The sequence below is a fragment of the Gymnogyps californianus genome, chromosome 3 (genome assembly GCF_018139145.2).
Source record: "Gymnogyps californianus isolate 813 chromosome 3, ASM1813914v2, whole genome shotgun sequence".
Lineage (NCBI taxonomy): Eukaryota > Metazoa > Chordata > Aves > Accipitriformes > Cathartidae > Gymnogyps > Gymnogyps californianus.
The window spans coordinates 120,033,710-120,058,579 of NC_059473.1; the positions used below are offsets into that span (position 1 = coordinate 120,033,710).

The window sequence follows — 24,870 nt, forward strand, 5'->3', positions numbered from 1 at the left end:
GTGGTGTTTTGAATGAAAGGTGTGACTCAGGTGCATTGCCTGTGCACTGAGTAGTCAACAGTTTGGAAGCTCTGCAAGGCCCAGCTGAAACTAGTTTGTGTCCAAACACTTCAGATGAGGTTGAGGTTAGGATTTCCACCATCTGCCAGCATTTTTGTGTGTATGGACTGAACTGTAACATTGCTAGTAAGATTGGATGTGAAGTTTGGGGAAGAAGCTTTTTTTTTTTTTTACACTTCCCATTGGTTTAAATTAATGTTACGTGAACCCTCAAATTTTCCATCCAGAAGCATTCTCTGTTTGGGAACATACTAGCAATGGTTTAAATGATCCAAGTCTCCTAGGGAGCCTCTTTTTCCTTTTCCTTACTTGATCTTCCATAGCTAAGTACAGCCCTTGTTACTGCACCATCTGAACACCTTGCAGCCTGTGTGCATTGCCGTCCCGTTAGGTGGAGAAGTTCTTTTATTCCTTTACAGGGATACACAGAAAGCCATGTGTCCAAGGTCACCTAGGAAGGCTGTTACAGAGCAGGGAACTTGAATAAATCTGAATCTAGGAGCTTTTGAAACGCCTGTCACTTCCCAGGGAGAGTGTAATAACCACCAGGACGCAACCCGCTCTGGAAGCAGCCCTTCAAAATTCCCCATGGTGCTTCTGAGAAAGGAACATGGGACTCCTGGAGCCACTGAGAGAGAATAAGTAGAAAAAAGGCTGATGTTTAGGTCAATGAGAAGAGCATTCCCTCATAAACAGGGAGTCTTGGTCCCTGTTCCTAATCTGTTCATGTATTCAACACTATGTATCTTTATACAAAATGCGTAAATAGTCTCTGGAGCTAGGACAGGAATTCAGTTTATCTCCCTGCCGTGGGGATGCTGGGTATAGCCATATTGTGTGGAAACAGGAGTGGTAGGCTTGAAATCCCTCAGAGTGAGAAGGATCTAGAAACCAGAGTACTCATCACTTGCCTGCGACAGAGCTGTAACAACTGGCCGCCTTGTTGACTGATTTTGAGTACATGAAGCATGAGGTAGATGCCCATGGTTAGATCTTTGCTTTCCCAAATGGAGACTTTGGTTGGTTTTTTAGATGACCCCTTGTTCTGATGGTACTTGGATTGTTAGTGATCTGAATCATTCTCGGAGGCTGAGGTAGCTAGTTCTGCCTGACTGTGGCCTTAGGCAGTTAAGAACAGCATCTGCTGTTTCCAAGAGCTTTGCAGCTGTATTATTTCCAACATAAGCCTGAGGTAAGTATAATTTTATTTTACAGTTGGAGAACCTCGAGGTCTGATCAGATAAGTGGCTTGAAAAATGTTTCACAAGTTACTGTCAAGCTTGAGATGAAAAGTCTGATGTTATGGCTCCTAGTCCTGCTTTGGAAAAATGGCATTCAACATTTAAACTGTAGTTCTGCCTGGTCCTCAAGATGAAAGGTTCTGTGTTATCCCCTTGTGGCTCTTAATCTCAGCCGCATCCATCATGCAGCTTGTATAAAAGAGGCTCTTCCATGGAGGCTTCTAAAAGCTGATCAGAAAATAGATGACTCTTGTGGTTTAACCCCAGCCGGCAACTAAGCACCACACAGCCGCTCGCTCACTCCCCCCACCCAGTGGGATGCGGGAGAGAAATGAAGAAAAAAAAAAATCCAAAACTCATGGGTTGAGATAAAGACAGTTTAATAGGACAGAAAGGAAGAAAAATAATGATAATAATAATATGACAATAATAATACTAAAAGAATTAGAATATACAAAACAAGTGATGCACAATGCAATTGCTCACCACTTGCCGACTGATGCCCAGTTAGTTCCTGAGCAGCAATCCACCCCTCCCGGCCAACTCCCCCCAGTTTATATACTGGGCCTGACATCATATGGTATGGAATATCCCTTTGGCCAGTTTGGGTCAGCTGTTGTGGCTGTGTCCCCTCCCAACTTCTTGTGCCCCTCCAGCCTTCTTGCTGGCTGGGCATGAGAAGCTGAAAAATCCTTGACTTAGTGTAAACACTACTTAGCAACAACTAAAAACATCAGTGTGTTATCAACATTATTCTCATACTAAATCCAAACCATAACACAATACCAGCTACTAGGAAGAAAGTTAACTCTATCCCAGCTGAAACCAGGACAATGACAAAACTCTCTTTCCTTGAAACTGTTCTATTACTGACCTTCCAGTTCTGCTGTTCTTGGTATTGCTTTTTCTGCTTGTTCCCTGTAAAAGAAAATGGTTTGATGAGGTTTCTCTTCAGCGAGGTAAATAAGCAAGCTTGCAGACAGTGGAGGAATCGAGTTCTCATCCTCAGCGCACATTTGTGCTTCCTTCTTTAGGAATGACCATGGAAGTTCTTGGGACCTTGATTGGAGCTGCACTTCAGGGGCAGATTGTGGCCAGTGCTCATGTCTCTCATCACTGCATTGTGAATCCCCCAGTAAACACAACCGACTCCTGGCATGACCCTCCCAGCTTTCCAGACCCCTCAGATCCCCTGTCTCATCAGGTAAGTGTCTATGGAAGCACACTAAAATCTTTTAGGGAGAGAGGTAGGGGTGTTTCTGTAATACCATATCTTATCATCCAGCCAGATGAGCATGAACATGACTTCCTTGAAATCAGTAACGCTGGAGCTGAGGCAATGACCTCGTTGCAAACAAGGCTTCCCATCTGTTGTCTTTGCAACCACTTCTCAGCGTGCCAGCAGAATTACACTGAGGAGCTTTCCCGAAGATGCCAAACTGTAAAGTAGCTAAGAGGTATATGGCCATCCTTTGTTTTCACTAGAGGCTGATTTACAGTTTAAAATAGAAGCTTAGTAAGAAAAGCTTACTTTACCCCACCAGGAATACTGGATCCAGTTCTGGGGTCCCCAGCACAAGAAAGACATGGACCTGTTAGAGCGGGTCCAGAGGAGGGCCACAAAAATGGTCAGAGGGCTCGAATACCTCTCCTATGAAGACAGGCTGAGAGAGTTGGATTTGTTCAGCCTGGAGAAGCGAAAGCTCCGGGAGACCTTATTGCAGCCTTTCAATATATAAAGGGGGCTTATAAGAAAGATGGAAAAAGACTTTTTACCAAGGCCTGTAGTGATAGGACAAGGGGCAATGGTTTTAAACTGAAAGAGGGTAGATTTAGATTGGACATAAGGAAGAAATTTTTTACAATGAGGGTGATGAGACACTGGAACCGGTTACCAGAGAAGTTGTGGATGCCCCATCCCTGGAAGTGTTCAAGGCCAGGCTGGATGGAGCTTTGAGCAACCTGATCGGGTGGAAGATGTCCCTGCCCATGGCAGGGGGGTTGGAACTAGATGAATTTTGAAGGTCCCATCCAACCCCAATAATTCTATGATTCTTTGAAAAAATGGTGGCTATAGCAGGATCTTTCAGTTCAGCAACACTGCTTTTCAAAGTAGTTATCACTACGGATCTCCTGTAAAGATTAATGGCTGTTATGTGAACAAAACTGTAAGTCCTACTTGGAATCTGTATTCTTGTGAAGGTACAAAGCACTGTTGAAAGTAAATGGTTGGTAACAGGCAATTAGTGGGAGCAGGGCTCAGTGGTTAACATGTGGAATGAACCTAGAGATCCATGCTTATTTCATTTTCCACAGCAGAATTTTCCTGTAATCCTGCACAAGTAATTTAATCTCTTCATGCTTCAGTTTGCTATTTTTTGAGAAACAGAGAAGGGTTTATATCTGGGAGGAAATCCTAAAACCTGATCCAAACCTCAGTGAACGCAGTTTGATAGTCTTCCATTGTTTCCAGTGGTCTTGAAACAGGCCCTGAATCAAACAATTACTTTGTGTACTGTTTTTTTCTGTCACATGAAATCAACAGTTTGTTGGTTCCATTTTACCAGTTGCTTGATTCAGTCTTTCTTTTTATATTTTCATCTATTTCTCCGTCAGTGCATGTACTAACTGATATATAAAATTCCCCATGAAGAAGATTCCTTGACCTGAGTCTAATCCCAGATGCTTGGTGCAAATCAGGATGCACATATTCGTGCTCTGCTTATTGTAACTGAATAGCTCCTATTACCACTCTTCAGCAGCAGTAAAATCACAACTTAAAGGCATGTTTTTATGCATGCTTTGAATTTGCATACCCTGGCACCAACAGTGGTAGTCCAGGAAGGGGACTAACCCTTGCCTCCCCCCACTCCCAAACACTATTCTCTGCCTCGGTGCTACCTGATCCTTGGTTTTTGGCACAGGTCATTGTAAGGCTTCTCAAAGAGCTGATCTGGGAAACTGCCTGGGGAGAGCTGGGCAGCTTCTGTAAGTGGCCATGCCATTTTATAGCTGATTAAAGCATTTTTGAACCTGCTTGTTAGGTAACTTCTAGTTACCCAAGTTACAAGACACAGAACATCATCCTGTCTTCCTTTTTAGCTTCTAGGACAATGGCTTGATGTAGAAAACTACTGTGCTATTACAGCTCTGTGAATTGTCAAGAGGAGTAGCTTGAAAAGTTGTGGGCCAAGCTGAATTTCATTGCACAGCAGATTTCCTGTCTGAATCTGCTTTATGCCATAATCACCAACTTCCACTTTCAAATCTTTTAAATGGCTTTCAAGGAAAAAAACCCATGATCTTGATTTATTTCCTTTCTGTCTAACCACATGTGCTTTCCTGTCCTTTTTGAGGTAGGAGGGAGATGGAGAAAGAAGCTTCACAATGAGTTCCATGTCAAGTAGTTTTTTATTTTGAAAAAATAGCAAAGATATGTAGCCTAAAGTAGCCAGAGTTTGTAGGTAGAAGTAATATCTTTCATTAAGCTAGCTACTAACATTGGGAAACAATGGAAAAGCTTTTAGACACACAAACGTTTTTCAGATCTGAAGAACTTGCAGTGTGACCGGAAATTGTCCTTCCCCCCCGCCCCGCAACAGTATGTGTTGATTTAATTAAAGATATTACCTTCCTTATTTCACTTTCTTATTTACAAGCAGCCATGTGTTCATTTTTTTGTGAGGATTTCCTGTTTATTTGTTTTGGTCTTTGGTTTTTTCCTTCCTCCACTGTTTTGTGTGTCACCTTCTCAGGTTTTGTAGATTAGTAGTATCCCATGGTTGAGAACGGTCTGGATTGTGGTGTCCACCTGTTTTCCATGGGTAAGGTTCTGTTCACTCCTTTTTCTCTCCTGCCCTTTTTCCCAAAGAGCCCTCAGGCCTGGGCAGGGGCCATAGTCTGAACGAACCGCTCTGGCAACCCACCTTACTCCCTGCTATCCTGTTTTGTGAGGACCAGATTTTTTTGCCATTAACATAACCTGGCATCAATTTGGTTGGATTATAGGAGCATGCATGGCCACTAAGCCAGGTGGGGGAGCTGCTTGCATCGCATGACAGGGCACTTGCCTTTTGTTCACACCACGCACAACAGAATATGCACCTAACTGCACGATCAACAGGAGATTTTGGATCTTGAATTTTTGTTGTATGACTGATGGACATTGAGTTATAAGTTGAGGCAGGACTAGGGTCTATGAACCTGAAGTACCTCCATCAGCCTAAAAAAAAATATTTAGAAGAGGCCAAATCTTGACTGTTTCTTTTAGTGCCATTCAGGAGTGTTACCCTTGACCCTTTTTGTCACAAGGACTAATCTTAGCTGCTCAAGAGCACAGCTACTTTAAAAGAAGACCTAGTGAATGACTGATATTATTTTGCTCATTATTAAAGACAGCAAGTGGGAGATATGGTTATTTCTAAGGTCTCCTGAGGTTGTTACTATAAGCTTAGGAGTGGGTCTTTCCTACTGGAAACCAAGCATGGATATTAATATAGTTTGTAGATGAGCTAACAAGTTTTGCTTAGGATCAGAGAATCTTATTTGGCCTACCATGAATATCCTTGATAGTTTAAGTTCAAATTACACTTAACCTGTGAAAGACCTGTGAAAGAAAGCATTTAATTCAATTGCTTCAAGCAAATTAACAAATAAATAGACATGAAATATAAAATTCATAATGGAGTCCTGTTACTATCCTCTCTCCTGGCTAGGCTGCTTCTGAGGCTGAAATAACCTCATTTAAGTGAATTCAGGTATCTACAATACTGCAGTCTGTAGTCTGTGCAAGCCATAATCAATAGTATAAAAGTACTCTGTGACTTAATTTATAGCTCTGATATAAAAAACCCAAATCTTTATCCCAAATAAAGAATAGTCCTGCGTTCCTTTATTTCACCATGTCCCCTTCTGAAATGTAAATATCTTAACAAAAACTGTTGTCTTGAAGATTGTCTACACTTACATGGTTCATCTGACTAACTTTGCATCTATACTAAGTGACTTTATATTTGGGAGTACATTCTTGTAATTGCATGCTTATTTACCAGCTGCTTCCTAGATTTATCATAATTTCATTTGCAACATATAACTGATAATTTGGAATTCAATTTTCCTGTCAAATAAGCATTGTGTCATAAAGCTCTATAACCAGCACTTATTTTATCTTTGATAACACAGTATAAAATAATTTATTACACAATACTAAAGCAAAATAATTTTGTAAAGCTTTATTCCAGAGTCAGTGTAATCAGAGTTAGAAACAATAAATGTGATCTGATGGTGTGGGAGGTATCCTTGGAGGCTTTGTTCCCCTGGCTAATAGGAAGCAAAGATTTCTGAATTTGCTTGAGTATTTCACTAAGTAACTGGGAAAACAAGCATGCAAGCTACCATATTCTCAAAACATTGGCATGTAAGTGTGATTTCTAAAATTCATTAGAGCCTAAAGGAAGTTTTTATTATCATTATGTATAAATGCAGTAACTGTAGTAATTATGTTTACATCAGTACTGAGGCCTTTCCCACCCAGCATGAAGATACAGATTGCAGTCTATGTAGCTACATCAACTGGATTTACTAAAAATTAGAATCACTCTACGGATGCTGCATGTTTTTGATAGATGACTGTGTATGTCTATAGCTAGTCTCAACATAAGCAAATTTTAAAAACATTCAGGTTGCCAACACAGTAGCCCTTTTGTTCACAGCTTCTTTTTTTTGCAAGAAATATATACTTATGTGCCCTGGATTTATCCTGAAGTAGGTGTTGTTTATAAATGAACTGCAGAAGTGAAAATTTTTCAGAGAGGTAAAAGACAGACAGTTGGCTGTATGTAGACGGGCATTTCTTCATTTGCAGATGACTCACCAGAAAGAAAGTGAAATTTTCATAATGACTTGTCATTCTCCTGTCACAATTTCAAATATGTCTTTTTTCTTTTCAAAGGCAAAAGTTTATATGATTGCAGCAGGGGTCATAGGAGGTGTGTATCTTCTTGGAATTGTCATTCTTTTTCTTGGAGTAAAGGAAAAAGATGGTAAGATATATTTAAATATGCCTAGATTTAATAATAATTATTTCACATTCATCTCTGGAAAAGATTGTTATTTTATGTATTCTGCTCCTCTTAGATCCTTATGCCTTAAATTCAGACAGAGCAATTCCTTTTTGTAAGGGGCTTGGACTCACCATGAAGCACGGTCCATATATGAAGCTTACAGCTTCATTTCTTCTCATCTCAACAGCAGTTCAGGTAACTTTAGACTCTCTAAGTCTGTGTGTTGGCCTCATTCCAGTCCCAGCATGGGAGAGTCTGTGGTAGCTAAAATCCAAATAACCTTTGGCTGGTGACTGGAGGTGGTGATCTAGGGGGTGGTGCCTTCCCCTACAAATCAGTAGGGAACCAGAATTCTTTTTTGGTGCCTGGGGTCTTGTGTGGCTGGAGATGGTTCTTTCAAATGAGAAGCAAAACCAAAGTCCTGACCATTTAAAGACTAACTTTTTTTTTTTTCTTTTTTTTTTCCCTCCATAAAAGGTGAGGAACTAGTCCTAGTGACCCAGACTGGGTCATTATATGTTATCCATCTACAGTCTCCTGTGGTTTCAGTTGCTTAGAGTATGCTTTTCCTCTTTTCTCTGTTCTTCTCTATAGTGTGTGCTGCTTTAAACCATTGCCCCTTTCCTTTGCATAGGTGGCTGTTCTCAGATAGTGGCTGAACTGGTTCTTATGGAGTCCTTTGTGATGGAAGGCATTAGGTCAGAGTAAGATGATGTTCAGAGGCAGGAGGTCTTACCTGTCTCAGAGCTAGATAGAGCTAATTTTCAAATGAGGACCTGCAGTTGAATGTGGCTTTCGCAAAAAGATGCAATACATCCTCCTATAGAGAGAAGCTGTAGAAAAACTTAAAGCCACTGAGTAAGAAACCCTTACTCCTCATAGTCCGGCAGTCTTTTTAAAGCTTGATTTTTGAGCTATGTTCAACTCAGTAAATGTGTTATTTTAATGTGAACCTGTACATATCAGTTGAAGTTGGCTTTATTTTGAAAAACAAATAATATTCACATTTTTGTCAACATGAGCCATCATTTAGTCACATGAGCTATTGATCAAGTGAATATCAGGACAGCGGGCAAGAACAGGGCATGTGAGAGAGCGGCATTGTGTTCACCAGCAGTCCTGGTGAATTAGTAAGTTCCTTGGAAGGGCTGCTTAAAAGTCTGTTTGCCAAAGAAGCACTGAAGTTTCCTCTTGGCCTGGATTTGGGCACAGTTCGCAGGCTGTCCTTTACAGCATCTGTCAGTCCTTGCTGGAAGGTCCAAGGGTGAGAAACAATAGCAGAAGCATTTCTGCTTACATCTGGGAGCTGCAGGCACTGTGAGCAACAGCAGAGACAGGGAGAAGATGAACGATGAAAGGTTCCTTATGGTCCAGATCCTTCCAGCATCCATTCAGTCAGTAAGGATACAGTGCACATCTGGTTGCTGCAGCCAGCTACTTGCTGACAACACCCAGAGAGGAAAAGAACTTCTGTCAGTCCATATCTCTCTGTTTTTCTATTTTTTCAGACTGAAGGAAAGGTGTGAGGGGAGGCAGAAGCTGGAAGCTGTATTGCTCCAGTTCAGCCAGCACGAGCAACCCTTGCTATTGTTATTCAAGGGAGGGACACTGACTTCGTGGAATTTAGTGAGTGGATTACTGGTGAGCAAAGGAATAGGCAGGTAAAGATGCATTGGCCATAATCCCAGAGTGTGATATTCTATATTTAAAACGAAGGCAGCGTAAACTGGGACACAAGCTAGGGAAGGCTTTGGTGGCAATGGAGAAGGGATATAACTTTTATCCTAATTTATATACAGATGATTGGCCACTTATAATCTACAAGTGCACAAAGGAGCAAGAGTTGATCATACTGCTGTGGCATGAGTATTAAATCCTCCTCTGTCATTCCACTTCTGTAGAATTGCTGGAGCTGGGCCTGAACCATATTCTGGTGTTCAGAACCCCCCTGAGTTCTGCAAAAGCATGGTGGCAGTGGCTTCATCTGTCATTATAACACAGTGCAGCTAGATCCTCCCATCCAATGAGTACTCAGACTTATGGATATATCTAACCCAAAGCTATACTCCATAGCCAAGGTTGTATACAAAACCAGCAGTTAGCTGCTTTACTACGGGAAGTTGGCATGAGTGTAATTGCAGCTGAAGAGTAACTTGTTTCGGAGTCAGAGCTTCTGGTGAAAGATTTATGGCATTGCTATGGAAAAGGAAGGGCAATTTCTTGCAGTATTCTGCAGCTGTGGCTGTGACAACAACACAAGGCAATTGCAACACAGGGAATAAAGCCTTTAGACAGAATCCTCTCACGAGGCTGTTCCTGTTTTGGTCTTTTTTATGCTGTATTAGGTGCATGGTTTATCTCTTGCTTGCCCCAATATTATTGGCATGTTACTCCAGTGATAGCAGGAGAGTTATTGCTCCTTTAAATTGTTGCAGATGAGGGAAGAATGAGACTCCCAAATCCTACATTTAACAAATCAGTCACCAACTATGTTTGGCTAGTGTGGAGTGTGACGTCATTTTTGTCTTTTTTTAATTCTCTTTTCTTTTTTGACGGTCACCAAATGTCTTCAACAGCTGGAGCAGAGCAACTTTGTCCTATTCTGCACTCATGCTGCTGATCTTCGCAATCACTTCCAGTATTTGGTGGTGACCATCTTGGTGAGTTGCACTTCTCTCCCATATTTTTTTGATAGCTGGTTCTCACTGGTTTCTGGCACAAAATAACAGAAGACAAGAAGAGTTTTGTGTCTAGACAGAGCTGTTAAGAAGCTACACCATCTTTTGCATTGCCTGTTTGAAATAAAGCTGGTGTTCCCTACTGTACTTCTAAAAAATTAATGCTTTGGAGCTTTTAATTCATTCCTCCTTGCTTTTACCTGTAAGTTACTTCCTGCTCCTATAAAGGGCAAAAGCTGCTGCCAGAAAGGAGGTCTGGAATTTTAGCTCCTTTGTCCCTTTCCCCAGTCTGATATGCTGAAAATTAAACAACTTTAATTTGTGTATTCATACACATGAGCCTTCTAGGCCAGGCAGCTTGCAAGGATAAATATTTAAAATATCCAGAGATATGAAGATTCCTCTCTAGAGCAATTGGCAGTGTGATAAAAAGATCCTTTTACAGAACCTTTTTTCTTGACATGCAGAGGTAGAATTCTACTTGCTTAGGTGATACTTATAACTCAGTTACACACTGCTCTTGTATTGCATGATTTACTTTATGATTACAAGTAGTATTAGCTGAAAACTGGCATTTTCATCCTTCTGACCAAAGTCCTTTTAACACAAGTAGAACATTGTAATTAATGTTGTGTAATTACTGGGATGTGCATGTACTGCACTTTTGAAATATTTTGTAGAGAATTTGTCTACCATATAGAATACTGCAGCAGTCATTTTCAGGGAAGCTGTTGCATGATTTCTGACCCATTTGGCACAGAGACTTTGTGGAACCATCTTAGGGGAACTTCATTGCCACTTCCTGGTCACAGCCTCCCACCGTTTCTACCCCTTTTTGATTCTTCCTTTCCCACTTTATAAGACAGATCTTTTCCAGTTATTAAAACCAAAATGTTGGAGAGCAAGGGATGACTGTTGAGTATCTTAAGGCTCTGCAAGTAATAGACACCAAGAAGAGAAACAAGAGACAGTTGAGTTAAAGTCAGTAAAGAGTGGAATACAACTGTAAAAATGAGATGACATTTTAATTTAGGTCAATTGTAAAACTGTCATTAGTAGCAATACTTCAGTGCATTAGTACTATGTTGCCTGTGGTTGTTGCTACTACCAGATGAGTATTACAGTATATGAAATGGTAATGTTGACTGTAAGCGACTATTTCTCTTACAGGTTGTTCCTAAGAATAAACACGTAGTATGGGATATGTACTCTAAGTATATCTTAAGATAAGTGTATCTTGCACTTCAGCTTTCTTCCTGTACAATGGGATAGAGCTTAATTTACTTATCGTTTGTCAGGCTCAGACAATGAGGCAAAAGGCATTAGCACAAAGTATGACTATTTGCAATGTTTGAACTTTAATGACTGTATCATGTATAGCTTTAACTGCTGTGGCTTACATTAGGAGAAGGAAATTTTAAGACACTGCCTTCTGATATCTGACTGTGGAAAACCCTCTCATGGATAGCTCTTGTTTGTAATATATAATAGTGAATTAAAAAAAAAAAAAAAAAAAAAAAATCACTCAAAGGATGATGAGAAACAGGAATCTGCAAGTTCACCTTCCTTTCAGACCGTAATGTACTAGACAAAAAGATGTCTCTGAGCTCTACAGCTGAAGAAGACAGTGGCAGTAAGCACAGTACAGACATGGTTTTTTTGTCCATTGTAGGTATCAGCAGCTGTGAGCATTCCCTTCTGGCAGAAGTTTCTGCAGCGATTTGGCAAGAAGTGTGCAGCATGTGGGATTTCGGTAAGCAAATCCTTTGAGAAAAAAATCTGCTTGTGCTCACCTCATTTGACAACTGGAGCCACTTTCAAGTGTTTATAACCTCAAGCTACATGAAATTTGCTTAGTTTCAGAGTTTGTTTTAAATTGTTCTACCAAATTTCAGACAGATTCCAAGTCTCCAAGAGAAACTTCTGAGAAATGGATTGATGCTGAAGGGAGGTCCCAGTTTATTTAAGAATCTGCACAGGCTCTGCATTTGACTGTTCTCAGAAGTGAACCCCAATGAGGTTTTATAAATTCAGATCTGTATTGCCTCAGGTTGACAAGTTATCTGTTGGGCAAGGCTTGTTTTGTCTTTGTATATGGTGCTGAGTTGACCACATCTGTAATTCAGTACAGAGGAGGAAACAGAAGTCTGTTACACACCCTTCTCTACAAACGTAAGAAGGCAGGGGTGCCCACATCCCTCTGAATGGAGAGGGACAGTTATTAGTGAAGTACAGAAATAGGTGACCTACCTGAGAAAAGCAGCCTAGTTTAACTTTGACAGAGCTCTGCAAAGCCGGCTCAGTGAGCCTGCCCTCATCTCTGATGGATTATTTTAAGTCTTTCACTTAGTGCAGACGGCAGCAATTTTCTGTCATCATGCTCAGTGAGTCATTGTATAGGCCTGTTCCTCCTCATTTTTCCCCTGTTTACCTTCAATTACTTATGAAAGAGGAAAGAAAAATTGTCTGCCTTGTGCACAACAAAGCATGAGGACTTGGAAAATCCAGCCTGAAGCTTTATGTCACAATCTGAACAAAGCTGAAAAGTTTAGATCTGGTGACAATTGTTGAATATAATTGAACAGTTATAATTTTTGGAATTAAAATCTGTGTGTTGGAATGACTTCCAAAGAATCAGAAGTAACTTTAAAACCCAAGTTCCAAATATGCTGAATTGTTACATGTTTTGAAGTAGGCATCTAGAATCCAAGTCCCATCCTCGTTTCTTTTTACCACTTGAGCAAAGAGAATTGCCTAAAGCAGTATTGGACCGTTGACTGGACCAGGGAATGCAGATTTCCTCCTTAGGAAATCTCCTCCTCTGTCTACTTGGCTACGAAAAATGCTTTCTTCAACCAACTTGGCTCTATAAATTTAGTTTAACATGACTGGAAAGCCTGCCAGCACCTCTGTAAACATGGTTTAACTTAATTTTACAGTTGAGTTGCTTGACTGTATTATGGTCTAAGTGGGGGCTGGATTGAAAAAAAGCCACCTCTCTGTTTCACCTTGTAGACATTTCTCAAGGGACTCAGTGTGTGCTCAGTGATGGATTTTGTGTCTGGCAATGCATCACAGGGGCTTCCTATACTACCACCTTGTGTGATCTGTACAACTAATCTGTTCTCTCTCACTGTGAAATAAAATCACATAATTTAAGGCTCCTATGTTTGTTGCTGGGGAATGTTCTTCTGGAAGGGAAGGAGACAGGGGAGAAAACAAGGGTTTTTTTTCTCCAAAACCTTACTCAGCTTTCAGGGTGAAGTTGTAATTTGAAATTCAGTTTCCTGAAAAAAATTTCACCCTACTCCAGACTAATTTTTCCTGTTAAAGTGGTTCTATGTTGAAGAGACCCCTGAAAGAGTATAGAAGGCAGAGGCAGGTAAATAAGCAACAAGAATCTTGGCTTCCTTCCACTGATATTGCTCCCTTTTTACTCATTCCTCCACAAGAGATGACCAACAGGCTAAGTACTGACTAAGTATCTAAACTGCCTAGAAGTTTAAAGCCCAGACTTTCTGGAAGTACAGGGTCATACCCAAGCGGGATCCTTGATAGCATTTTTCCCATTATCAGGTTGGTGCACAGGCTAGAAATTATTCTCTTCTGTTTATTTGCTTCTGCTGCCACGTGCTATGTTCATTTAGATTGTCTGCTTTGCCCTCACAGGGCAAACGTTGACCTTACAATCAGTAAGTCTCTCAGCTGGTGACTGGAGGTGAAGTTGTCATGAGAAATTTTAAGAAGTGTGGCAACTTGTTGGTTCGTGGTTTTGGCAAAGTGTCTAAAAGTAGAAGATCGCGCTCTCTCTCACAACTCTTAGCTTCCATCCTAGCCAATAATAGCTTTTGGCTGTGGGTTTTGGAGGATTTAGTAAAAAATAAAAACAAATCCAAAAATGCCCCCAATCTTTCACCTCCCCACACATACACAATTATTTATTTGCCATCTGTCAGCACTGTGCAGCATGGAGGCATGCCCTTGGATGAATCCTGGCTGTGCAGCCCCTTTTCCACTCTCCCATCCCCATTTCCACTCACATCCTAGCTGCACCTTTTCCTGATTTGCCCTTCATAATGTGCTGCTGCACAGGCCAGTACCACCTTGAGCATCCCAGCAGGGTCACCTTCCATAGTGCTGTCAGGGAATGGATGGAAGACACGTGATAACTGTAGGATATCATTTATGACTTGGAGGGCAGCAGCCCTGTGACTAGGGAGCAGGGTGCCAATAACGGAGTATTTCCTTTACAAGTAGGAAAGAAGGAGATGCATTAGCTGTTTTTTGCAGCAGGAACACTGGTCCCATGATTGCACTACCATTGCATGAGTGAGACTTTAGGGCATTGTAGCCTCAGTCCTGCGGGTCGTGCTTCTCTTTCAGTAGAAAATTACAGTTATAATGATTATTATTATCGATCTAGAATTTTGTTTAAGTGCTTTGGTTTCCGAGTGGGTGCCCCATGTGGAGCATAAGGCAGTCATAAAATTGCTTATAGGCAACATAAAATCTTGTATTGCTGGAGTGCTCTCTTGTGGTGAAATAACGATTTTGCCACAACATTGGGCTAATGCAACGATTATCTGTCTGTGCTGGGAACCTGCAGTCAGGAAAGGTTATTTTCTGCCTCCTTAGGTTAGGAGCAAATGCTTTAGATGGGAAATGCATTTAAAACACAAATATAATGGATTAGACTCCAGGACTCCCAGAATCACTTATCATACAGAACTGTAAATAGCAGTGCTTAGGGGAATCACTCTCTGTGAAAGCTCTTCTCATACCCTCAGCTCCCAAGCTCCAAGTATAGAGGATTGAAACACTTAATGTTAAACTAATCCCCCATCATTAAAAAGCCCTGTAGATAAGCCCCTGGTTCTGGATTCTACATGTGCTGTGCCCATGGTTCACAGGCATGGGAGATAGAACTTGTGATGGGTATGGGACAGCTGGGCTGTATGCATTCAATCAGCATTTAAAATAGTGGATTTTCAATCCTGTAAGCCCATTGCCTCAAGCTGAAGTTGAGGAAATCTGGTGGTTTTAAGTACTGCCAGAAAACAAATCCTGACCATCCCAAATTAGTTTGTTTTTGAGGGTAGCCTTAGTGACTTTTGCAATGTCATGAGCATATCTGGCTGTGTGAAGTGGGAGTAAACCACAGTGCCTTCCTGGTTTTAGTTATTGCCGAGTACCTAGATTGCTTTAAAGTGGTCATTGGAAATGAAGGTGTAAGCAAACTCTTCTTCAGTCAAGACTCAAGATGATCTGTGAAATGGGATATTTACAGTTTAAAATGACCATTGAACCCCTGTCCCTCCCCTGGAAATGCAGTGTGATGATGTTTCAAGGCTTTGTCTCAGTGAATTAAATAGTTCCACTGGCCTAGAATAGAAACTGGTGTTTGGTCATCTCTGTTTCTAAATTGGCAGAAAAACCTTAGCACAAGCTGATTAGCAATCTTTCAAGAAGTATCTGGGCACAGTTTGGGAACTAGCCCACTTAAGGGCTCTTCACAAAAAGTACTTATATGGCCACACTTCTTTTGGAGACTGTAAATGTTTAGGAGTACAAATGTGGCCAGGGTCTGCCAGTTGGCCTCATGACTGATAAATAGGGTCTTGGGACTGTTTAATTTACTAGTGCAGTTATAGCCCTAATACTGCTAACAGAGAAGGCACTAACATTACTTGTCCTTTTTTTCTCTGATTCTTCTGGATAGGTAAATACAGATTGGCTCAGGGCTCTTTGGAAATGTCATTTCACCAAAATACTGAAGCGTTAGGTGTTGCTGTGCATGAACTGTTTTGTAACACAGTATTATATTTTGAAGGGAACAATCTATATACCATTGAGCAGCGCATACTCTAAGTTAGATGTGCTGTTTTTCTTCTTCCTCAGTGGATGATTCCTTTTGCAGTCATGCTAGTGACCATTCCAAACCTGATCCTGGCTTACTTCGTGGCCTTCGTCTCTGGTCTGAGCATTGCAGCATCTCTTCTGTTGCCATGGTAGGAGAATTTTACATTTGAGGTGGGGAAGGGGTATGTACATAGTAGTACATGTATGTACTACTGCATGGAATTTGCCTCCGAAAAAGGCAGAATTTGGCAAGAGTCACTTCTTCCAAGAATCTTTTTCTGCTTTTATAATAGAGGCTATTTGCAATGACGTGACTTTTGTTGCCCTGTTGTTAACAGATTATGTCTACTGTAGCTGTTCTTTGTACGTAAGAGTATGTATATGAATCAATAATCTAAGTAGCTATAGAACTTGCGATAACAGTAAATCAGTTGCTTAGGTTTGGTTTCTAACAGAACTACAGGAATGATGAAGTTAGATAAATCAATTAATGCTGAGCAATTAAGAACATAGCAGAGGAAACATAAGCCAAGCTATATATCCCTGCTTGAGCAGTCCTCTGTTATAGATCAAATAACACAAGGATATGTTTAAAAGAAACTGAGAATACAAGGTCCTTTTCTCTTGAGGACTGAAAATATGTGGGGAAAAAAATACTCCAGGATGAGCAGGATGGGACATTTCGCCTACAGAGGGAATAATTATTATTCAGGTCAATTTGACCAGAAAGCAAGACCGTTGCTGAGCGCGCTGTTTTGCATTACTCATTTGTACAATGCCCTGAAAACTCCAAGAGATCAGGGAAACATAGTTTGAAATAAGCCGTCAGACTACATAAGCTTTTCTGCACAGAGGGTGAGAAGCCCTTTTTTCCAACAGTGAATCATGACATATATTGGAAATAAAATGTCAATTCACAATTGACATTTGAGCAGCTTCCATTCTGATTCCCCATTACCAAATTCAGTCTCTTTGAGGTAGAGAGAGAATAGGCCTCATTGGTTTCTGAAAATTTTGTTAGCTTGTCAAAAGAGTTATTTCAGAGTGAAACTATTCAGAGATTCAGAGTCCCTTGAAATCTTAAGAAATGTCTTTCTTTGTTGTTCTTTTTTTAGTATCACAACTTCTGATTGGAATGAGAGTCAGTATAAAGAATTCTGTCAGCTCCCAGCAAGTGTTTGATAGTTTTTCAGCTTGTTTTCTACTTTGTAATATGTGGCCATGAGTTTCTTACACAGATTTTTGCCCTCCTGTCCAGCAGTAAGACTTTTTGAACTGAATTCTTTCATGTGCATGACTACATCCATTAGATCATAAAAAAGGAGGAGGGGTGTACTCTTTCAGTAAGTTGGGACTTTGAGAAGAGGTTTTGGCTTGAGTTTTTCTTTTGTGTTGCTCATCTCTAGGTCAATGCTGCCTGATGTTGTTGATAACTTTCGCCTTCAGAATCCTCATGGAAAAGGACAGGAAACCATTTTCTATTCTTCTTACGTTTTCTTTACCAAGATGTCAGCAGGAATTGGCTTAGGAATTTCTGCAGCAAGCCTGGAGTAAGTAACACCGTGTTTCCACTTAGTGGACCTACTCTGAAAGCATTCTGAGGTTACTCCGCCTTTACCCTGTGGAGTTAATTGCCTTTTTGCCCTGAGCCTGAAAGTGCCAGCAGCTCCAGATGTCTAACCACTAAAGACAGGATTGTTATCATCTAGGCCAGACCACTGAGCATTAAGTCGCCTGCCCTAACATGTTTCAGTTTCAGAAAGACCTGACTTCCCTTTAGATTTTCCTCTTTCCAAATTACTCATGTAAATTTTAGTGGCTTATATGAATAAAGAACTAACCATGAAAGCTCAGCAGATGAAGGTCCCCCACAAGTGATACAGCTGCTTTGTGCGTTCCCTGTTGCATCTGGGTTGGACTATGTATACGAGCTTGTAAGTCTTTACATGGATTGGAGTGCTTTCAGGGGTGCCTAGTGGCCTGTTCAGCGTAAAAAGATCACCGATTCCTGCATGGTTTCAGGGAACTGGACACTAATCAGGGTCAGGAACAATGTCTTTCTCACAGCTCTGCCCATCACCTAGACCATGTCAGTTTGGAAGATGCTTTGTGTTCTCCTTCTACTTTTGCCTTGTCTGTTCTGACTAGACAGTCAGGTTGAGAAAGTGGTCAGCCATTGCCTGCCCTGCGTGACCTAGCAGAAGGGGCCTTTGCCTGAGGCTGCTAGGTTTCAGTATACGTACAGCACACAAACACACAATAAACACTTAGAAGGCAACTTGTCTGAAGTACTACCTAGCCCTTGGCTCCAAGTTAGGTTTTGGTAATGAGAATGTTTCGCTGCAGGGCTTTCAGCAGAAAGTGCTAAATAACAGGCAGTGCTTGGCTGAACATTTCGGGCTTAGGAATTTTAGATGCTTACTGCTAACACCCTGTTGTGGTTTAACCCCAGCTGGCAACTAAGCACCACACAGCCACTCGCTCGCTGCCCCCCCCGTGGGATGGGGAAGAGAATCGGAAGAGTAAAAGTGAGAAAAATCGTGGGTTGAGATAAAGACAGTTTAATAGGTAAAGCAAAAGCGGCTCACGCAAGCAAAACAAAAGAAGGAATTCACTCACTACTTCCCATCGGCAGGCAGGTGTTCAGCCATCTCCAGGAAAGCAGGGCTCCACCACACATTTACTGTATTACCACACACACGGTTACTGTATTATCAACACTGTTTTCAGCACAAATCCAAAACATAGTCCCATACTAGCTACTATGAAGAAAATTAACTCTATCCCAGCCAAAACCAGCACACACCCTCAAAAAAATTGCTGTTCACCAATTAGCCCCTTTTCAATTGCATTCCATTTAGCTCCCAGCAATTTGCCAAGGCAGATGTTTGTGGGAGAACACAGAAGACAGAGTGATGCCAAATGAGCTGTAGCTTTCATAGATGCATGTTCAGAGGAAAATAAACTCATTCTAGAAATTGGGAATGGGAATTTGAGTATATCAGCAGTTGTGGGACTGCATGGAAGCCCTGAATCAATGAACTGTAAGTGTGTACCTAACTCTAAGCACTTGAGTAAATTTGTCTATCTTGAGAAGAGTGCTTAAGTGTGTGTTTAAATTAAAGTTAATTATTGCTGTTGAAATTGGTCAGATTACTTGCATACTTTTAAAGCGGAGCCTAAATACTTGGCTGAGTATTAACAGGAAACACATAACAGATCAATTTCCTTACATGGGATTCCATGCTCCTCTTAGTAGTTAAATGTTACATAATAATAATAAGAAAATACAGAGGTAATGCAGTTATCTGAAATTGAGCACAAAGATGAGATTTGAAAAACAAAATTTGAAAAATGTACTGAGGGGAAGGAAAAAGTGAGATGTAGGGAAAAAATGGGAGAAAAGTCTTAAAGAGTTTTGGGGGAAAGGAGTGACCCAAGAAGGGGGCCTTCAGATGAACAACTGCCTTTTAGCTTTGGACGTAGACACACCACTGTTATTTCCATTTGTTTAGGTTTACTGGATACAAGCCAGGGATATGCAGACAATCCAACGATGTGATCCTCACACTGAAAATCCTCATTGGAGCGGTCCCTGCTATCCTCATCCTTGTAGGTTTGTTTATACTTCTTTTCTACCCAATCACTGAAGAAAGTCGGAAAGAAACAAAGCTTGCACTTGAAGAGTTAAGGTAGGTTGGAACTGGCAACAAACAGCAGTAACATCACCGCAACAGCTCTTAGTCATACTGGGCAAAAATTATTAGCTACCGACGTACACCTCTATATTCCTTATAACAAAACAAACCAACACCCTATTAGTTGAATTATTACCTGAATGGTACCATTACATGCTCCAGTATCTTATTTTTGTAGTGTAGTACTACCTACTTAGAAGACCATTTATCAGATATATCGGTTGCTATATTTTACTTTTTCTCTGGAGTGGTGCACAAAGCACTATTGTGGTACAGTGTTTCAAGCCAGAAATGAAGAATATTCTACGTAGATTAAATTTCTGAGGAAAATGTGAATAGTTACAATTTACTTGTATATAGAAGCAAATGGGATTCTTGACTGCATTTTTGTGTTTATGGCATATAAGAAACATCCAAACCATTTAGAGGCGTAGGCAGGAAAGATCGTGGGAGAAAAAGAAGGGACAGCTTTGAGCTGTTCTTTCCCTTTTTACCCTATCGCTCTCCCTTCCTCCCCTTTCCTCCCTCTTCAAAGAAAATCTTGCCTAGCTCAAAATCATCCACCTCTGTCAAATGAAGCCTTGGTCTACTGAGGACATACATAAGAACAGTCTATTCTAGCAGATTGATGGATTAAATATCAACATATGTTGTTACTCTGTCTTGGTTTTATTATCTCAAGTTACTAGAGTTGGAAACTGATTTCCATGCTAAGGGATCAATACCAAGGCCTAAGCACGGGTGTCTGGGACCACTTCATTGCCCTAAGGCATCTAAGATACCTGCATGGGGTTGGCAGATATGGCACAGGCCTCTCATGCACCAGCTACTTTCTTGAGAGACATCTGTAGACCGGAGGGGACAGGCTAAACAACGTAAAATGGGGCTGATCCCTCTGTTTAGGTACTTTAGTCACTGTCCATAACAACCACACCTTGCTGGTGGTTCTCAGTTGTTTGAGATTGCCAAACTGTAGCTTGATTAGTTAGCAATAAAAGCCAGAACTCTGTTCACTTATCATTTGTTCTGCTTTTAACAGAAGGAGCCATCAAAGCACAGAGAACCTGGATGACCACAAAGAGGACACCTCGGTCTGAAAGCTCTGAATACAATGACTTTCCAAATACAGTCTCACATCCCACGCACAAACTCTGTGAGAGTCTTCCGGGTCATTTCTCTGCTCACATTTTATCAAAAAGGATAAAGGATCATTCTGACACAGTCAGTAATGAAATCAAGAGAGGACACCACTGTGCAAAATAGATATCTAACTCCGTGCACTGTGCTAAAAAAGACAATACAAATGTTCAGGAATGTAAGCTATTGAAGGCTTGGGGGTTTTTTGTTTGTTTTCAGTGATTAACGGAAAGCTGTGATCTCATTGCAACAGGAGATTCTATGGACTTGTAGGTCAAGGGAAAAAAGTGCAAATGTGATGCACAACCCAAATTTTAACTCATGTGATATATTTCACCCTTAGAGGCTGGGGTGGATTTTGAACATAAGCTCTACCTATAAATTGCACTCTATTGTGTTTGGAAAACACTTGGGAATCCTGAAGTATACTATCTAAAGTTAGGATTTACTTGGTTTTGAAATGAAGCAAATCCGTGATGCAGACATGTTTTGAGGATTTTCTCACAAGGAGTTTTTCTGAAAGAGATTTTGATGTAATTTAACTTTATAGATTTTATATGCAACAGAACCTTACATTTCCCATTACTGGAGTTCCTTGCTTCTGACACCTGTAAACTGACCTTTGTCAGAGAATGAGTACTTAACATTTTCAAAAACAACATCTCCACTCAGGATACCCAAAATCAGTAGTGCCTTCCAAAAATTAGACTATGCCATTCAAATTTCTGTAAATTTTGGCCTTTAAGTAATCATGATACCCATTTCTCAGGTGGTGTAGGCTCTCTGCCTCACGAGACACCATGACATGGCTGTTAATCTCAGCTTGCACACAGTCTTTTATAATAATGAGGTTACACCTGACTTTTAAATGGTGATTTTTTTTCAGTCAGGGATGTCATCATGCTTTAGATACATTAACTGAAACCTCATTTCTACTGTAGATTCACGCTGCTGAACACATCTTGTAGATGAAAGACACACCTAACCTCAGGCACTTTCTGGAGCACTTAGTTCAGACCTGGTCATTCTGGGCTTCTTCTGTAGTCAGTGGAGATCCAGAGACCTCCAGAGGCTGGCTCCAAGCTTAAGCTAAAATGACTGGACTCTGAAGACATATCTAAACCTGGAGGGGAGAGTAAGGAATCCAAGAGTTGGAGGCTTGTTCGCCTTGAAGAAATTAGCACAACGCAAGACAAGACTCGAATTTGCAGCCCACTGGCTTCACTGTATGAATATGTGGGAGGGTGCCTTTATTTTGTACTAGCAGTGCCTTTGGAGGACTGGCTTGCCGCTGCCTGGGAGCACTTGCAATAGGTGTCACTGGAGGCAGTGACCACAAGTAATTTGCTCCAGGCCATCTGGGAAGTGACTCACAGTGCTGGGACTGGAAACTGGGAGAGCTTTTACTGAAAGACACTGTGAAGTAAAATCAGTGCATCCACTGAGTGTCTCATTAAGTTTAATACTGAAACCTTTTCAGGCAAGTTTGAAGTCTAAGGCCTAAGGAGCTGTCCTAATGCAGTAAAACGCTTAATCATGAGTGAGCTTTCAAGGATATATTTTGAGTGTGCGTGGGTAAGAGGTGACTATGTTTAAGACTTCCGTTGAATTGACATCTAAGGCTGTGGGGTTTTTTGTTTTGGTTCTTGGACAAATCAGGATTTGTATGCCTGGGGCATATGTGTTTACAATAATAAAAACCATAAGCCTGTTTACAATTTTGAGTCTGAGGGAATTTGAAATAGCAGATTTACTGCACTTTGAAGTAGGTAAGATATGTAGTAATATCATATAGCTCCAAAACATCATAGAAAACAGTTTTGGAGGTATGATTTATTCTGTAATATTTGTGTATTTCTGAATAGTCTTACTTAAAAACAACCAGAAGTCCCAGTAAGGGCTGTTAATGTTTTTTAATGGGTCATGTTTTCAGCTGCTGTAAATCTGTAGCTACAAGGCAGTGGATCCGTGTCAGTTTACATAAGCTGAATACTTAGCCCAGTGATAAAAGGGTTGCAGAAACTGCTGGCTGTGGTTGATTGGAGTAATTTGAATGTGGCTTAAGATATTATTTCTAGATCAGTTGTGCAGTTGCCTCTAAATTGCACAACACCCAATCCGAATTCAGTCTCTTGCAAGGTAAACTTAGTTGAGCGTAAACAGTTTTCTGCTTCTCCAGAGACAATGTGATATTTATCTAACAGAGACGTACTCAGTCCTCACTTTGCATATGGTAGCAATAATGGGAACTGCCAAAATAAAATAGAAAGCTTCTGTAGATGAAATTAGCACAGTATTTTTATATTTTTAAAATCTCGTTATTTTATTTGATTATCAGAGTTGTACTTTTGTTAAGAAAATGAATGTATTTTTGTAAGTAAAAAGAATGGAAGAGTAAGTGCCGGGTAAGATTTTTTTTGTAATTTTCCTTTTTTAGGGCTCAGTGTTGGTGCTATAAAATGAATGAACTTTGTATGTCTCCTTGTCAGTTTTAAATGATGTGTATGCCTTATGTATGTTCAGAACATGTGACTGAAAGAAGCAGATTCTTATATTGACAGCCATTCAGATTAAACGCTAATCTAATGTAAACCTCCTGCCTGTAAACTGCACTGATCGGCAGTAACATGGGCCAGGTTCAGTCCCCAGGGGCTCTCATTCCAGTGATACCCAAATACAGTCATAAGAATACGGGAGATTGGATTAAACCAGCTGGGTGCCTAATGGACAGCACTTCCCCGCCGGCACACAAGCAGTTCCCACAAATGGATTTACACAAATAGAGGAAGAAAAGAAAAGGATAATGGAGTTACGTATCACTGGGTAGTCCCCCGTAAGGCAAACCATGCCCGTTCCTTGCCCTTGCTGACGTATAGCAATGGCAGCCTAAATCTTCTATACTGGGCTGATTGCTGGTACAAGTCAGTAGCTGAGCTAGTCACTACTCTTCTCTTCCAGTCTCATCCCTCTCGTAGTTTCTGCCTAAAAATAATGTTGAAACCTTCCAAGGGTATACCACCTTCCAAGGGTATCCTGCCTTCCCGAGTGTTACTGCTGGTGGTCAGTGTCACCGTGGGTCACAGCTAACCACGGAGGTGAGGCGCCGTTCCCCATCAGGCACTGAAGGAGGAGGTTGCCGTTAGCCACCCCCACCAGCCGTGTCTCCTGCTAACCATGTCCTCCCGCCCTGCTGCACCCTGTCCGTCCCTGAGCTTGCTGAGCTGCCATGGCTTAGGTGGATTAGATCACTTGTGCTGAGTCCCCCACTTTAAGAGGTGAATACCGCCTTGGACATCTGTCTCTGGGGAGTCCCTGAAGGCTGGGACCTTTGGTTTCAGGTCACTGGGTTTTCAGGAAGGGCTCTGTAGATTTGAGAACTAATTCCTTAAGTCACTCCTGCACCTTATAAGAAGTGCTGCTACATTCAGTCCCTGCTGCCTCCTCTCATCTCTATTCACCTTCTGCATTCCAAGTGACAGAGTTGAAGTGGACAATGTTTTAAAGCCAAGCCTGCTTTTTTGGGTTCATAGTTTGTTGCCAAATATCACTTGTTCATCTCCTTTTCTACTTGCCTTTCTGGGCTGTAGATAGAAAACTCAAAATTAAATCAAACTTCTTGAGAGGAGGAGTTTCCTTGAGGGGAAACTCAGGTCATTTAAGACCTGGTATTTGTTGTCCAGCTCTTGGAAGACAAGGAAGAGAAGGCAAGTTAGTTCAAAATCTCACGCAGTAGGGCACAGCTAGTAGCAATCTAGTATATAGTAGTCAATCACATACCTCATACGAATTTCATGTCATAGGTATGTAAAAAACAGTCTCAAAGTGTTACAATAGAGTCTTTCCCTTCAGAAAACTTCTAGACTGATTGATGGAAAGGTCAGCTGGATTCATACAACGAGCAGGTGAGGGAGGGAGGTTTCTGTTTTCCTGCAATTTCTGAGATCACAAGTTCCTCGTGCTGCACTGAATGCTTTTTTCTCACCTTAACTCTCTGCAAGACCATGGCTCAGATATCTAGCAAGAGTGCTGAGTATTATGGTTACAAAAATGTGTATACGTTATAGGCTTAACGTATGAAATCAGATAGCTTTCACATCATTAAGCACCAAATCTGCTGCATAAAACAGATGCTAAC

The 24,870-nt window shown here is 41.0% G+C and overlaps 1 protein-coding gene across 1 annotated transcript in view; it reads left to right on the forward strand.

Annotated features, from left to right (window-relative positions):
• The window catches only part of MFSD2B (MFSD2 lysolipid transporter B, sphingolipid), a 41,042-nt gene extending 17,832 nt beyond the window's left edge, over positions 1–23,210 (forward strand). Inside the window, exons 6-14 of the mRNA XM_050893286.1 lie at positions 2,336–2,505; positions 7,252–7,342; positions 7,437–7,558; positions 9,940–10,023; positions 11,714–11,794; positions 15,940–16,049; positions 17,307–17,450; positions 19,416–19,592; positions 20,638–23,210. Coding sequence (XP_050749243.1) covers positions 2,336–2,505; positions 7,252–7,342; positions 7,437–7,558; positions 9,940–10,023; positions 11,714–11,794; positions 15,940–16,049; positions 17,307–17,450; positions 19,416–19,592; positions 20,638–20,695 — 1,037 coding nt within the window. The 3' untranslated portion in view covers positions 20,696–23,210. The remainder of the gene's footprint in view (positions 1–2,335; positions 2,506–7,251; positions 7,343–7,436; positions 7,559–9,939; positions 10,024–11,713; positions 11,795–15,939; positions 16,050–17,306; positions 17,451–19,415; positions 19,593–20,637) is intronic.
• The last annotated feature ends 1,660 nt before the right edge of the window (positions 23,211–24,870 follow it).